This window comes from Coregonus lavaretus, assembly GCF_964263955.1.
Source record: "Coregonus lavaretus genome assembly, chromosome: 5".
NCBI classification, from domain to species: Eukaryota; Metazoa; Chordata; class Actinopteri; order Salmoniformes; family Salmonidae; genus Coregonus; species Coregonus lavaretus.
Genome location: NC_139992.1, coordinates 8,048,606 through 8,066,060, shown reverse-complemented (window position 1 = coordinate 8,066,060; position 17,455 = coordinate 8,048,606). Strand labels below are relative to the sequence as shown.

Sequence of the window (17,455 nt, the reverse complement as noted above, 5' to 3'; positions counted from 1 at the left end):
CTTAAATGAAATTTTGGGCAAACTCGGCTCCATCATTCATTGAATCAGATGGCTCATTCATCACAAAACCCACTGATATTGCCAACTACTTTAATGATTTTTTTCATTGGCAAGATTAGCAAACTTAGGCATGACATGCCAGCAACAAACGCTGACACTACACATCCAAGTATTTCTGACCAAATTATGAAAGACAAGCATTGTACTTTTTAATTCCGTAAAGTGAGTGTGGAAGAGGTGAAAAAATTGTTGTCTATCAACATGACAAGCCACCGGGGTCTGACAACCTGGATGGAAAATTACTGAGGTGTGGCGTACCGTGGACAAGCCACCAGGGGGAGACTCGTCGAGGCCTGGTGACAGACGGAGTCTACATCACGCGGCGGTGTCTCCCTCTGCTGGACGTGCCAGGTCTCGACGGGTCCTCCGGCCAGGACTAATTGGGGCTGATTGAGGCTGGTGTGTAATCAAGGGGCTGATTACTCACCAGCCGTACAGGGCCCATAAAGCTGCCAGGAGGGCAGCACAGGAGAGAGGTTGGATGTAGTGAGCGGTTGCTACCGGATAGACGTCCTCACGGTCTGTTAGAACCGAGGGGCTCGGTGTTCTACCCCAGAGAAGACAGCATTCCTTGGATCCCAGAAAACTGTAACCCAGAAGAGGTCTCCTGTAGGATCAACCCCCCTGGTCTGCCACAAGTGGTGGAGAATGCAGGAAATCTGACAACGTGGTCTGACCAGGGTTGACGTTTACGCAGTTTCAGCAGTTTGTTCGGGCCCAACAAGCACAACAGGACATTCAGGAACGAACGCTGGAAGAACAGCGTCTACAGAATGTCCACCTGCTTGAGGAAGTCAGGACGCTGTGAGGAGAAACGCAGACGAATCGCTTTCCAATCAGTTTTTAATCATTCTATCATTCTAACGGAGGATGACGACAGAGACCTACCTCCGCACGTTCGAACGGACAACACTCCGGGAAGGATGGCCCAAGGCGAAGTGGACGAGTCTGCTGGCCCTGTTCCTGTCCGGAGACGCCCAAAAGGAGTATTATGACCTCAACACCATACAGGCAGATAAGGCTACGGGTACAGGCTACGGGTACAGCCTGGCCCGTCGGGCCCAGCTGGTCCAAGACTGGCGGTTCGTGGCCGACGCTTCCCCCCAAGCCCAGATGAGCGACCGACTGCGCATCACCAGGGCATGGCTCCTAACCGACGTAGCCACCCTCCCTGTTATCGACAAAGTGGTCACGGATCGCTTCTTACGGGCGCTACCTCACGACATGAAGAGGGCGGCGAGCCTACGCGCGCCTCAGACCTTGGAGGACCTCTTGGGAGCCGTGGAGACGCACCAGAATACCGAGGCCCTGCTGAAGGGGACACAGGCCGAGTCCGGGAGCCGTCAGATGGGATGGAACGACGACCCCACCACAGTACTCACCAATCTGACAGTCAGCCGGGCTAAATGACTGCAGACCCGCGGAGAGACAGCCGGGGGAGAGTCGACCCGCCGATGACAACTCCAGGTGGATGAAGACCAAAGGAGGTGTTTTGAGTGTGGCACCCGGGGACACCTCGCATGGAATTGCCCGGGCCGAGAGGAGCTGATGCCATCAGCGGGGCCCCGGAGACGAGCCGGGCCACGGAGTAAACTACGTCACCTCCTGTTAGGCACACAGCGAACCACCAGCACCCATGGTCCCGGTGAAAGTCAACGGTCACGACATCCACGCTTCGTTGGATTCCGGGAGTGTGGTAACGCTCGTACAAGTGCGCCTGCTGGCCCAGCCGACCGACCGTGGCAAGGAGATGTCCATCTTCTGTGTCCACGGCGACACCAAGCGGTATTCGACCGGGCAGGCCACTATCGTGATGCAACAAGGGAGCTTCCAGATGGTGGTGGGTGCCATACCTGAGTTGCCGGTACCCCTCCTCGTTGGACGAGATTGTCCTCTGTTCGCGGCACTGTGGAGGCACGAGCTGGGAAAAAGAGTACGAGCCGGCGACCGACGAGAGCGGGGACGGACCCTCGCCTGTGCGGCCCGGAAGCAAGCAGTTGCCAACCCCGTGTCTACGGACCCGCCGAGACACCTGCCCTGAGCCCCCTGAGGGGACAGTTCTGGACCGCCCAGTGGGAGGATCCAAATTTGAAAGCCGCCATGGCCCAAGTGATAGCAGTGGATGGCCAGCTTCTCCCGGGGGTGAGTGATTGGCGATACCCCCATTTTCCAAATCAAAAATAACCTTTTGTATCAGGTGTCGCACGAACAGGGGGAACTTTGAGAGGTGCTGTTGAGATCCTGGCCGACCAAGGTACCGAGTTCATGTCCCGACTAATGAAAGATTTGTGTGCTCGCCTACAGATAAAGCAGATCCGGACCTCTGTCTTTAACCCGCAGACGGATGGGCTTGTCGAAACGGTTCAATAAGACCCTCAAACAAATGCTGCAGAAGGTCATCGAGTGGGATGGGAAGAACTGGGACCAGCTACTACCCCACCTAATGTTCTCGATTCGAGAAGTGCCCCAGGCATCCACTGGGTTTTCCCCTTTTGAACTCCTCTACGGGAGGAGACCACACGGCCTACTGGATCTCGCCAAGGAAGTAGGGGAAGCCCAGCCGACCCCCTTACACAGCGTGGTGGAACACGTAGAAACGATGAGGGAGCGGATGACAGCCATATGGCCAGTGGTAAGGGAACATATGGAGAAGGCACAGCGCGCCCAAGACAAGGTCTACAATCGGGGGACCCAGCCCAAAGAGTTCCAGGTGGGGGACACCACATACGGCAGCCAGGGAGATGGAAACCATAACAGATTTACCACGTGAACCTGTTGAAGAGGTTGCATGTGAGGACAGCCTTGGCCGTGTTGTGGTCAAAACCTGGGACGTCGACGGGACCAGTGGTGGTCCCGAGCAATGAGAACATCAGACTGGCCCAGAAGCAAACGCTCATTGATCCGAACACCGCCGTGTTTTCAGAGAAACCGGGCCGAACGACCCTCATTGAACACCACGTACGCAACCGGCCTAGAGAAACAGTACGAAAGAGTCCATACTGGATCCCTGAGGCCCGAAGGAAGACCGTGAAGCAGGAGGTGGGGGTGTACCGCGGACAAGCCACCAGGGGGAGGCTTTTCGAGGCCTGGTGACAGATGGAGTCTACATCACGCAGAGGTGGCTCCCTCTGCTGGACGTGCCAGGTCTCGACGGGTCCTCCGGCCAGGACTAATTGGGGCTGATTGCTCACCAGCCGGACGGGGCCTATAAAGCTGCCAGGAGGGAAGCACACGGGAGAGGTTGGAGGTAGTGAGAGGTTGCTACCGGATAGACGTCCTCACGGTCTGCTAGAACCGAGGGGCTCTGTGTTCTACCCCAGAGGAGACAGCATTCCCCGGATCCCAGAAGACGGTAACCCGGAAGAGGTCTCCTGGAGGAGACATACACCCTTGAAACTGAGGTATCACACTTGTGTCCGTGTCTGATCTGTGTAAACGTTTAGTTCAAACCCCCTGGTCTTCCACAGAGGATAATAGCGGACGATATTGCCACTCCTATTTGCCATATCTTCATTTTAAGTGTGTGCCCTCAAGCCTGGAGGGAAGCAAAAGTAATTCCGCTACCTAAGAATAGTAAAGCCCCCTATACTGGCTCAAATAGCCGACCAATCAGCCTGTTACCAACCCTTAGTAAACTTTTGGAAAAAATTGTGTTTTGACCAGATACAATGCTATTTTACAGTAAACTAATTGATAAGACTTTCAGCACACTTATAGGGAAGGACATTCAACAAGCACAGCACTTACACAAATGACTGATGATTGGCTGAGAGAAATTGACGATTAAAAGACCCATGCATACCCCAAAAGACATGCCACCAGAGGTCTCTTCACAATCCCCAAGTCCAGAACAGACTATGGGAGGCACACATTTCTACATAAAGCCATGACTACATGAAACTCTATTCCACATCCGGTAACTGATGCAAGCAGTAAAAAACAAAAACGCAGAAACGCTGTTAGTTTGTGTTAGTTTTTGCTCGTTAGCATTTAGTTAATTGCAAAGACAGGCAAATCCAGCTCATAAAGTTATACAAGCACAGCTAGTAGCTAGCGAATGTCCTTTTCGGTGAGTGTGGACATTTTTTAGAGCGAAAGTGAGCAAGAGTAATTGTGGAAATGAACAAAGTTGTGATGCATGCTTTTCTTAAGGAAGACAGAGCAGAGGGGAGAAGAACAGAGGGAGGAAAAAAACACTAGTAGGAAGCACAGGGGGAAAAATGGCAGCTGTACTTTAACTCAGATAACAGAGCTCTTTGATTTCTAAAACACAGCAGAAAGCTGTTAAGATATCCGATGGCAAACATTTAGTGGTGAACCGCATACAAGTGTAACTTCATCACCTCACCGATAGACTGCTATGGACTCACCAGCTCCCCCTTTCTCTTGTTGTGCTCTTTACAACGAACATGTGACTGGCTCAACTGTTCTGGGGAACTACGGTAAGCTTCATAATTTAAAATAATGTGACCGGTGAAATGAAGATCGCAATTTGCTTAATCTCCTAATGTATTGTACAAGTTGACTGCAGGCATTAACTTAAAAAGTAGCTACAAATATTCAAATGTATTGAAAAACTTCAAATAAATAGTTGACGGTATTGACAGTATTGAAAAACCATCCTGTGGCTTTTTCCCAAATACCCCAGTATACGGTATACCGCCCAAGCCTAATACCTACGTTGACCCAGACTGCTGAGCTTTGTTGACTCATGGATATTGGAGGAAAAATGAGTGAGTGCAGGTTAAGCTGGGGTAGGTGTAACTTTACCTAGTGCAGGTAACACATTGGATCAAGTACCTTTTGTGTTGTTACCCCTTTGGCTAGCTACGAGAGAACGGCATGACTGGCAGATGAGGGCCAAGCTCTGGGTGAAAGGAACTTATCTCCAAGAGCCCTGTTTCAAAAGAGCTTTACTCTTCCTGACGAAAGAGAAGTATTGTGGCATTCTTCTCAGTGGGTTGAATGAAAAATAAAACTGGCACTGGATTCATTCGGAGTACAAAGATTTGCAAACAAACAAAAACAGTCTCAATATATTCAAAACTATGAGGGTCATGAGTAGTTTGTCATATTTTTGAAACCATGGTTTCATCTGTTCAGGCAATAAACATATTTTCATTCTGTCAATGTAACAATGTATTGTTGCTGAAACGATATCTGATGTGACAGAGGGGGCCACTCCACTCTCTCTTTAGCTTGCTTGAGGCTTTTGGCAGGGCCCTTGAGGAGCTCTGTATTTTACTGCTAAAGTTTATAGGCAATTACTACAGGCAATGCAGTTCCACTAACTCAGAAATAGTAAAATGGGGGAGGCGGAGGGAGAAAATCCGAGGAATCTCTCTCTCCATTTGGGAGAAGTGGATATAGTCCCATGCCTAACACATTGCTGATAATTCCTTTCTTCCTGAACAATGAGAGACACTCTGCATGCATTCAGATGCTTGAGCACAAAGCCTGTAATCTCCTACCACCCTGTAGCTCAGTTGGTAGAGCATGGCGCTTGCAACGCCAGGGTTGTGGGTTCGTTTCCCACGGGGGGACAGTATGAAAAATGTATGCACTCACTAACTGTAAGTCGCTCTGGATAAGAGCGTCTGCTAAATGACTAAAATGTAAATGTAAATCTCCCTTTCAGAGGTGCACACAATCCCTTTGCTTTGTATCTAAAAATACACTCTCAGCTCTCCGTCAGGTGACATGCAAGCGAATCAGGAGGAATTGTTTTCAGTGTCAGTGAAAACACTTAATTGCAGAGAGACGTAGGAGAGGGTAATTAAATTGACAGCCACATATGAAGCTTCAGAAGACCACAATGGAGGCCCACCACGATGTATGAAATCTAATATTTTGGGGAATACACAGATACAAAAGATGCTTCTCTTAAAATGGCTGACAGTCTATGCATTTAAAAAGTCAGTGCCCAATTTTATGTCCACAAAACAGCTCTTGAAATACAACGGTGCAAAAGCAGCAACAGTTTAGTTATTGTTGTGTACACAAGAAAAGTGATTACCTACATTGGATTAACCTATTAAATTAATACTAACCAGTAAAGTTGCATGTACGTTGATGGGTCCCGTGTGGCTCAGTTTGTAGAGCATGGCGTTTGCAACGCCAGGGGGGACCAGTTAGAAAAATGCGATGCATTCTACTGTAAGTCACTCTGGATAAGAGTGTCTGCTAAATTATTAAATTGTAAATGTAGACCACAACGCAGTTGCTAACAAATATCCATCCTGCACGTTTCAGTTCCCTTGTACCTTGGGCTAACTCAGTGGCGCCTCAAATAAGACTAACATCCTCTCAGTGGAAGGAAGTGGATTAACTTTCTCCATTTCCACTCTGCATAAGCACCAAATAACATTGTGTGAAGTTGTTTACACCACGGTATTTGCCATAAATAAACTATAAGCATGAATGTGAAGGTCTTTGGGAGTCATCCATCAGGAATTGTACATTCTATGTATGCAAGGCTGGAGGAGTTTGGTATAAGCATGCCACTTGTTTTGTGTATACTTTGGAATTCTGTGATAACATCTGTATTATTGGTTGCTGCACCATCGTTTCCAAAGGTCCATCCAATGAGGTACATCCTATTTGCCAAGATATTCTAATTATATTTGAAAGGGAAAACGCACCCAATATTAGCGCTGATTGTATCACATAATTAGAACGTGTAAGCCAAACAAATGAATTAAACAGGGCCCTGAGAAATTGGGCCCTTAACTCACCACCACGGACACATCTTTATAGTAAGTTCTTCTTCTCCACACTGAAGCTCCCCCATGTATATAAATGGTTGTAACTGGTGTTTACAACCCAACCTAAATTATAGTTTATGTTCCATCTTACCTCTATTACGGCCATGACCTCTAAGGGACTACAACAACGCAATGTTATTGAATTTTTTTTAATCATTATGAAGGCACAGAGAGTGAGGCAGGCTGAAGTTTTGGGGGAGTATTCTTGCACTTTAAGTGTGTGAGAATTCTCAAATAGCACATACTGCATCCAAAATGACAAAATGACAACATCGATGATTTTCAAATCAATATCACATCTCTTAGATGCTGTCAACACTTTGAAACATGGGGAGGGAAGGAGAGACTTCATATTGATATTTCTTTCAATATTGGTTTGTATAGAAATTCACTGTGGGACCTGCTGTCAATTTTGCCAGAGGCAATCCTGGGCAATACTGAACAAAACTGTTTTGATGCCAATATCTTTGCACAGAATAGTGGGAGAAAGGGAAACAGACAGAAAGGGTTGGGTTTGCAGGAATGTTTTGAAGTCAGGCCAAATCAGCTGGTTTCTGGTCTAATGTTAAAGAGTTTTGACACGTCAGGGTCACCAATGGGGACAGTGATGACTGAATAATGCAGATGTTTAAAACGCTTAACCCTAATTGTTCCTGTAAGTCGCTCTGGATAAGAGTGTCTGCTAAATGACTAAAATGTAAAATATAATAACACCAATAGTTCTGTCTGGTGTGTGGCCCCATCTCAGACACATCTGAGGGGAAGAAAGTATTGCATAATATCGACGTCATTGTTACGGCGTGACATAAACCTCAGCTATCAAACAGAACAGGGAGTATAGTGATACTCTCTGAAAGGGGCAGGATAAACTTCATCAGATACACTGCTATAGAGTATTCATCAGGTACACTGCTATAGAGTATTCATTAGATACACTGCTATAGAGTATTCATCAGATATACTGCTAATCCACAGTATAGCACGTTTCTATGGCTCTCTTCTTCAGTGTGTCTGTGACTTTATCATGTTAAGTCACATAACAGTATTTTCCACACCCTCTAGAAATGGTCAGAACACTGAATATGACTTCCAAGATCAAGCCAATTACAAAAGTCAGGGACTTTTGACAGTACTATTGTTTTCTGGTAGGTTTTTATTTACACAATAAATGAAGACAGAGCATTATCTAGGCAGGCTGAGCCATCAGGTAGATTTACGAATGCAGCACATCTCTAACTCAATGTGATTTACAAGACGGAGACGGTGGGGGTTGGACTGTGCCAAAACATTCTGCTGCTCTCCTCAACTCCTTAGATGCCGATGCCCACGCAGCACTTATTGACTGCACTCTCAACAGGATTAGCCCACTGGACCATAACCTCAAGCAGCTGTAAGTAGATAAGGGACTGAAGCATGCACACTAGACGAAACATAGACAAACAAAAAAGTTGCACACTAGACGAAACACATAGACAAACAAAAAAGTTAATCACACATCAAAACGACAGACAAAAGCACCTATTTCTGACTGAATAATAGCTGAAAGAAAATGCTAACTCGCTGCAACAAAAGAGAAATAAAACTCAAGTCCCTTGGTCATTACTTACGGTCATGAGTTCCTTCTGGAAGGACTTCCTCTCCTTGCCCTCTGCATTGTTGCAGTCCTCTTTCAGCTTCTCCAGAACAGACGCCACCCTCTCAGGCTCACTGTCCAGCTCTGCACGGCAAAAGTGTGTCAGCGGTAGGTTAACGTAACCCAGGGCATCGGCAAACGCCCTCCAGCTTCCTACGTTCTCCATCAGTATAGTCCTCACGGAGGCATAGATGTACGTCAGGAACTTGCAGGGCTTGAGGACCTGCTCCAGTAAGAGTGAAGTGGTTAGTTCAGCCCCGCTGAAGTAAATGGGTTTTACTTTCCCCACCAGCAGAACATTTTTTGCATGGACAAGCCCTGTTCTACCCTGATAGTAACAGATGTACCATTCCTTAGTCCACAACTGTCCCTTCAATTTGATTTTCTCTTCGCTCAGAAGGGCAATGTAATCCCCCTTTTTGTACTCCAGTAAGTATTGGTTCTTGGTCTGACGGATGACTGTTTTGATCAACTTGCCAAACTTCAGGTTGCGGATTCGTCGGTCGTGGAACACAGGGTACTTGGTAGTGATGGCCAGAGGGGACAAGACAATTTTCCCTAGTTCCTTCTTCTTCAGGAAGCGCCTCTGCACAGATGTTTGTGGACCGGTCTTGGGTGGAGGTGCTGGAGTTTGAACGCAAAACTGGGCGAGAATACAGTCTTGGTCATCCTTGACCTGGACACGCAATGTGAAATCTGAGACATCATCAGCAGTGCGTGAGGCGATCACATAGACTATCCGGCTAACCTTTCCGAGTTTTACCTGGAACCCCCTGACCACCCTGGCCTGCTCACTGGCCTTTACCTCATAGTTGGCCATGTTGGAGTAAACACCAACCCGAAGGTCCTGGGGCCTTGCCAGGACAAACTGGTGCTTCCCCCAGAGCTGAAGAGCCACTGGAGGGGTGGCTTGGGCCTGCTTCCCTACCTCACTCACCAGTAATGTCTTTGGGGCACAGTCATGGCCGAAGATGGCCACTACAGTCTTAAAGGATGGGTGAATGTGTTTGGGCCCATAGACACCCAGGGTGACCTTCTTCACCACGTTGTCCCAAACAGTGGTTCCTGGAGCAACTGACTGGGCCTGGGCCACAACAGACACATACATGCAGGGCTCAAGGTTATCCAGACAGACCTGGACGGTGTCCTCATACATATAGGCTTGGGGGATTGGTGTGTAGGGCCCCTCCTTGCAGTCACTCCTCACACATATGACCTCTGTCGTCTGTCTGCTCTCCTTCTTCACCACAACAGACACCTTCATCTCAAGGGTGACAGTGGTTTTGGTCTCCATGTTGCCGAGCTTGATCTCCACCACAGGGCTTACGGTTGTTGTTCGGTCGTTGTTGAGCTCCAGCGGTGGGTCCAGCAGGGCCTTCATGGAGATCTGCTGGGAGTCTCCAGGGGCCACGTGGCCCTCCGGGATGTGGATGCTGATGCTGGTGTCTGGAAGCTGGACGGCCCCTCCAGAACTGTCTAAATGGCACACAATGTTGGTCTCCACTGGCTGTGTTTGTCCCCAGCCTGGGTTCTGACCCAAGGAGTCCAGGTCATGGCAGGACCTGGCTAGCTTGCGGTGATTGAGCCACGCCGCCCGGAAATCCTCTCTGCTCTTGAACTGTTCAGGTGCAGGGGCTTTCATGCCTCCAAAGAAACCTGAGGATGCCTGCGGGGCGTCATTCTGAGCCTGCAGGATGGAAAGTTCTGAGAGACTGTAGGATCGCTTGCTCCTGAAGAATGGGTTGTCCCTGCGTAACGTCTGGCCCACTCCCAAACTGGGGCTGATGGGTTTCAGATCGAAGATGCCACTGCCAAAGCCGTTGATGTTGACGCTGGTAGAGTTTGGTGGGACAGAGGGGGCTAGGTTATCAAAAAGAAGAAGGTCCACTGACTTACTGTTCTCATTACTGTTCTGATCCAATGAACCTTGAAGGGCCTCGTTGAGGAAAGGATTAGTGGAGCTACGGCTAAGGGGCTGGTGATGGGGGGCAAAGGGGTTCCCGTTTTGGGGGGCAGTAGGTTTCAGGATCACCCCGGTCCAATCTCCAAGGAGGTCCAGCTCCTTCGCTCCCTCCTCCACAGAGCAGTCTCCTAGGCTGTCGATCATACCGCTGTCACTGAAAGAGGAGTCCCGGTAGTTGATGGGCTGGACGTATGCCGCGGGGATGTAACCCATCTCAGTGCTGTTGTGGGCGTACCACCACTCTCCACCCGATGTGTCCAGCACAAAGAGATGTTCTCCCTTGGAGAACCTGAGGGTGGTGAAGCTGGAGGGGCAGTAATCCTTAATAGCAACAACTTCCCTAGCAGTGCCAAAGGAGGCAGTGGCGTCCAGTCTTAAGGCACTAGGAGAAGGCACTGGAAAAACAGAACATCAAAAAATAGGGCAATCTTATCAGAGAATCAATATTACGACAGAATATCTCAACGTAAGGTTTATCGTAGTCATGTGATGACTGTATATTTACACAATCAAAAAGTATTTTACGCAGTTAATTAACATGTAATAATCAACCTCATAGCGTACCTTTGACATCTGTGAGACAGTTGGATTCAGACAGTCCATCGCTGAGGTCAATGAGTGTCCCCTCTGACTTGCAGCGCGGCAGTGCAATGTTGTTGTTGGTCACTCTGATCCGATGGGCGGCCATTGTTGTTTATTTCCCTGCACACCCAACCTATGTGTTCAGGCTGTTCTCCTGAGTTACGTTTTAGCCAAAGGCAGAGTTAGCCATCAACAGCCTCCCATGGTGTCTGGAGGAGAGAGAGAAAAAACTGGATTAACTAATGGCTTATTTCTATCTAATTAGCTTTTAGCGACACTTGACAATCTCATGAAATGGGCCAGATGCATTCTGATTAGAAAACTAAATCAGACTTGCAACCTGCTCAAATAATGGATTACCAAATGCTGACAGGATGTAAATATTCCCCAGATATTTACATCCCAGAAGGTAGGATTTTGAATGTGGCAAGTGAAAGAAACACCCCTAGTCCCTAGTGTGTGTGTGTGTGTGCGTGTGTGTGCGTGCGTGCGCATGGGGGTTGTGTCTGACCTAATTCCTGCACACACAAACACAAAGTTCTCTTCGTTGAGGTGGGTGGTGAGACTTCAAGGAATGCATGATCATTTCCAATAGAATTTAAAAAAAATATTTTGGGAAATTCGTGTGAAACCTGTGAAACTCTATAGACTCTGAATTGTATTAACCTCATCTTTCCTTGGTCTACAATCTTGAAATTCTACATTCTATTAAACTATACCAAAAGACAGGTCGTCCTGAGAGTAGTGTTGCATGGTACACCGAAACTTCTGTACTTTTTCAATACTAGAACATGAAAAACGGTTAGGTACTAGAATTTTTGTTACTTTCGGTACTTCTGTCAAATGAGTCTCATGTCGTCTACTGACTGAGAGAGGATCAGGTCAGTCTATCAGCACAGCCGAAGTCCCCTTACAGCGCGAGCGCAACATGCCTGCTCCACTTACTAACTGCTAGCGCTAGCTGGTCCTGAGGAACCAGTCACTGGGGGTCTGGGCTTCATCATTCTTATGCTGCACAGAAGTTAACAAACTTGAATAATGCAACACGGCATGTAGAAATATTGATACTGTTAATTACTGTTTGCAAAACAAGCTATTTGATTAGGAATTTTAGGACACCTTTAGGTATCAACATTTTTTATAAAGAAACGATTTGATAAAATAGTGCATTTGGCCTTTACTTCTATAGCCCAGAGAAACACATTGAATAACACATTCATATATATATATAATATTTCCTGCATATATATACATACATACATACATACATACATATATACAGTGGGGAGAACAAGTATTTGATACACTGCCGATTTTGCAGGTTTTTCTACTTACAGAGCATGTAGAGGTCTGTAATTTTTTATCATAGGTACACTTCAACTGTGAGAGACGGAATCTAAAACAAAAATCCAGAAAATCACATTGTATGATTTTTAAGTAATTAATTTGCATTTTATTGCATGACATAAGTATTTGATAGATCAGAAAAGCAGAACTTAATATTTGGTACAGAAACCTTTGTTTGCAATTACAGAGATCATATGTTTCCTGTAGGTCTTGACCAGGTTTGCACACACTGCAGCAGGGATTTTGGCCCACTCCTCCATACAGACCTTCTCCAGATCCTTCAGGTTTCGGGGCTGTCGCTGGGCAATACGGACTTTCAGCTCCCTCCAAAGATGTTCTATTGGGTTCAGGTCTGGAGATGCTTCTTACGGAGCCACTCCTTAGTTGCCCTGGCTGTGTGTTTCGGGTCGTTGTCATGCTGGAAGACCCAGCCACGACCCATCTTCAATGCACTTACTGAGGGAAGGAGGTTGTTGGCCAAGATCTCGCAATACATGGCCCCATCCATCCTCCCCTCAATATGGTGCAGTCGTCCTGTCCCCTTTGCAGAAAAGCATCCCCAAAGAATGATGTTTCCACCTCCATGCTTCACGGTTGGGATGGTGTTCTTGGGGTTGTACTCATCCTTCTACTTCCTCCAAACACAGCGAGTGGAGTTTAGACCAAAAAGCTCTATTTTTGTCTCATCAGACCACATGACCTTCTCCCATTCCTCCTCTGGATCATCCAGATGGTCATTGGCAAACTTCAGACGGGCCTGGACATGCGCTGGCTTGAGCAGGGGGACCTTGCGTGCGCTGCAGGATTTTAATCCATGACGGCGTAGTGTGTTACTAATGGTTTTCTTTGAGACTATGGTCCCAGCTCTCTTCAGGTCATTGTCCAGGTCCTGCCGTGTAGTTCTGGGCTGATCCCTTACCTTCCTCATGATCATTGATGCCCCACGAGGTGAGATCTTGCATGGAGCCCCAGACCGAGGGTGATTGACCGTCATCTTCCATTTTCTAATAATTGCGCCAACAGTTGTTGCCTTCTCACCAAGCTGCTTGCCTATTGTCCTGTAGGCCATCCCAGCCTTGTGCAGGTCTACAATTTTATCCCTGATTTCCTTACACAGCTCTCTGGTCTTGGCCATTGTGGAGAGATTGGAGTCTGTTTGATTGAGTGTGTGGACAGGTGTCTTTTATACAGGTAACGAGTTCAAACAGGTGCAGTTAATACAGGTAATGAGTGGAGAACAGGAGGGCTTCTTAAAGAAAAACTAACAGGTCTGTGAGAGCCGGAATTCTTACTGGTTGGTAGGTGATCAAATACTTATGTCATGCAATAAAATGCAAATTAATTACTTAAAAATCATACAATGTGATTTTCTGGATTTTTGTTTTAGATTCCGTCTTTCACAGTTGAAGTGTACCTATGATAAAAATTACAGACCTCTACATGCTTTGTAAGTAGAAAAACCTGCAAAATCGGCAGTGTATCAAATACTTGTTCTCCCCACTGTATATTTCTGATTTCAAAGCTGATGGTCACCAAAAACATTCATTAACTTCGTCTCCCCCGCCTCATGTCTCGCCCAGTCAAGATCATCTTTGCTCAAGCCTGTGTGTGTGAATGAGGTCATGGGTCTTAAAGAGACGGCGCAAAAGATACAGCGCACACTTTTATAAAAAAGTGCAAATGTTGTTGATCAGGGCCCGGTTTCCCAAAAGCATCTTAAGGATAAGTTCATCGTTAGAACCGTTGTAGGAGCATCGTTAAAATCTCCGAGTTTTTTCCCAAAACCATTGTTATTAACATTGCACTTGAAAACACTCAATTTAACGCCTGCCTCAGACCACTTGTAGAACAGTTAAGTGCATCGGCAGATGCTTTTTTGCCATCCTGTGTCACTTTATACACAAAAGATCTTCGGTAAATATAGAATCACATGGTTTAGCCGCATCTTTGTGACGGCCGACAACATCAGACCAAAGTTGACTACAAATACAAAGTTGCCAATGTCGTTGCAATTGATACAAACAAGCGACGTATAAAAAGGTGCTTCAAATGAAAACCGAGATGACTGCATTAAAACATAAACAGTAGGCTATAGGCCTACTTCAATCTCTATTTAAATACATTTAATGTTCATTCAACTGAGTTCTATTTTGCTACTTGTAGGCGACTGTCTAACTTGTCTCAATATATTTCATGATCTGTATGTCACGCCCTGACTCAGGGGACTCGTATATGTTGAGTCAGGGTGTGTCTTTTCTGTGTTGTGTTTTGCTATGTTGATTTTCTATGTTTAGATCTAGTATGTGTAGATCTATGTTGGCCGGTGTGGTTCCCAATCAGAGGCAGCTGTAGCTCGTTGTCTCTGATTGGGGACCATACTTAGGCAGCCTATTGGCACTAGTGGGTTGTGGGATCTTGTTCCGTGTTTAGGTATGTTGTGTTGCGCTGCCTTGGACTTCACGTATCGTTTGTTTATTGTTTTGTCGTTGTGTTTATTCGTTAATAAACATGTATGCATATCACGCTGCGCCTTGGTCCGTCCCGTCTTTTAACGATCGTGACACTGTAGCCTAACATGTGCGAGAGCTGATCCGTCATCAGTATTGTGAAATAATTATAATGTTAAGGAAAGATTTGAATGGAGAAAGGTGATCCGAGAGCAGCGCTCCCTTTCTTTCGATCCCATCAGCAATCGACACATGCTCGAACGACGCACTTAGCGACCGTTCTCTCCACATGATGTATTTCCGTTGTAGGGAAAATGCACCGTTAAAACACTTGTAAGCATTAGTTCCATCGCTATCGGGAAACCAGGCCCAGTACAATAAAATAAGTCCCAAATGGAAGGGAAACAAATTGTTTGTCATCTGTAGCACCATGAAATCAGCCAAAACAAGCTCAATAACTCAATGCATTCACACACTCCTATTGAACATGCATTCACCTGTATTGTGAATTGGCTACATCTTGATTTATCCAGTTTATCAATAGAGATTTGCCATAAAAATGAATGACAACCATTATGTTATGCAGTTAGAATGGTAAAAAACTATGTCAACTTGATTGTATGAGTGTATCATTGATTCATTAATGCATACATTCAAAAACATATATATATAAACTCAGCAAAAAAATTAAACGTCCTCTCACTGTCAACTGTGTTTTATTTTTCAGCAAACTTAACATGTATAAATATTTGTATGGACATAGCAAGATTCAAAAACGGAGACAAACTGAACAAGTTTCACAGACATGTGACTAACAGAAATTGAATAATGTGTCCCTGAACAAAAAGGGAGGGGGGGGGGGTCAAAATCAAAAGTAACAATCAGTATGTGGTGTGGCCACCAGCTGCATTAAGTACTGCAGTGCATCTCCTCCTTATGGACTGCACCTGATTTGCCAGTTCTTGCTGTGTGATGTTACCCCACTCTTCCACCAAGGCTCTTCGCTGGCCATGGCAGAACACTGACATTCCTGTCTTGCAGGAAATCAAGCACAGAACGAGCAGTATGGCTGGTGGCATTGTCATGCTGGAGGGTCATGGCAGGATGGGTACCACATGCGGGAGGAGGATGTCTTCCCTGTAACGCACAGCGTTGAGATTGCCTGCAATGACAACAAGCTCAGTCCGATGATGCTGTAACACACCGCCCCAGACCATGATGGACCCTCCACCTCCAAATCGATCCCACTCCAGAGTACAGGCCTCTGTGTAATGCTCATTCCTTCGACGATAAACGCGAATCCGACCATCACCCCTGGTGAGACAAAACCGCGACTCGTCAGTGAAGAGCACTTTTTGCCAGTCCTGTCTGGTCCAGTGACGGTGGGTTTGTGCCCATAGGCGACGTTGTTGCCGGTGATGTCTGGTGAGGACCTGCCTTACAACAGGCCTACAAGCCCTCTCTCAGCCTATTGCGGACAGTCTGAGCACTGATGGAGGGATTGTGCGTTCCTGGTGTAACTCGGGCAGTTGTTGTTGCCATCCTGCCATAGGGCGGCAGGTACCTGCCATAGGGCGGCAGGTAGCTTAGTGGTTAAGAGCGTTGTGCCAGTAACCGAAAGGTCGCTGGTTCTAATCCCCGAGCCGACTAGGTGAAAAATCTGTCGATGTGCCCTTGAGCAAGGCACTTAACCCTAATTGCTCCTGTAAGTCGCTCTGGATAAGAGCGTCTGCTAAATGACCAATTATTATTATTTATTTATATATTATTATTTATATTATATATTATATTATTATTTATTATTATTATATCCTGTACCTGTCCCGCAGGTGTGATGTTCGGCTGTACTGATCCTGTGTAGGTGTTGTTACACATGGTCTGCCACTGCGAGGACGATCAGCTGTCCGTCCTGACTCCCTGTAGCGCTGTCTTAGGCGTCTCACAGTACGGACATTGCAATTTATTGCCCTGGCCACATCTGCAGTCCTCATGCCTCCTTGCAGCATGCCTAAGGCACGTTCACGCAGATGAGCGGGGACCCTGGGCATCTTTCTTTTGGTGTTTTTCAGAGTCAGTAGAAAGGCCTCTTTAGTGTCCTAAGTTTTCATAACTGTGACCTTAATTGCCTACCGTCTGTAAGCTGTTAGTGTCTTAACGACCGTTCCACAGGTGCATGTTCATTAATTGTTTATGGTTCATTGAACAAGCATGGGAAACAGTGTTTAAACCCTTTACAATGAAGATCTGTGAAGTTATTTGGATTTTTACTAATTATCTTTGAAAGACAGGGTCCTGAAAAAGGGACGTTTCTTTTTTTGCTGAGTTTATATATATTATTTATGTAATGATATTTAACTCAAAAGATCTGTCTGGATTAAATGCCACTGTGACTTTGGCTAATATGCCTTCATTTGTTACTGTGGTATTGTTTTGGTATCGAGTACCATGATGGTATCGAGTATTGTGATACTAAACCTGGTATCAAAGTCGAAATTCTGGTATCGTGACAATACAGAGAATGCAACCAACAGCTTACTACCTTTTTCGCATTTACATTTAAGTCTTATCCAGAGTGACTTACAGATCATCTTAAGATACCTAGGTGGGACAACCACATATCACAGTCATAGTAAGTACACATTTTCCTCAAAGTAGCTCA

At 46.3% G+C, this 17,455-nt stretch overlaps 1 protein-coding gene across 1 annotated transcript in view; it reads right to left on the bottom strand.

The window, feature by feature from the left end:
* The window catches only part of LOC311129383 (SH3 domain-binding protein 4-like), a 59,676-nt gene that overhangs the window by 23,522 nt on the left and 18,699 nt on the right, over nucleotides 1–17,455 (bottom strand). The window contains exons 2-3 of the mRNA XM_084161668.1: nucleotides 10,985–11,211; nucleotides 8,432–10,815 (exon numbers count right to left, since the gene is read on the bottom strand). Of these exons, the coding sequence (XP_084017794.1) occupies nucleotides 8,432–10,815; nucleotides 10,985–11,108 (2,508 nt within the window). The 5' untranslated portion in view covers nucleotides 11,109–11,211. The remainder of the gene's footprint in view (nucleotides 1–8,431; nucleotides 10,816–10,984; nucleotides 11,212–17,455) is intronic.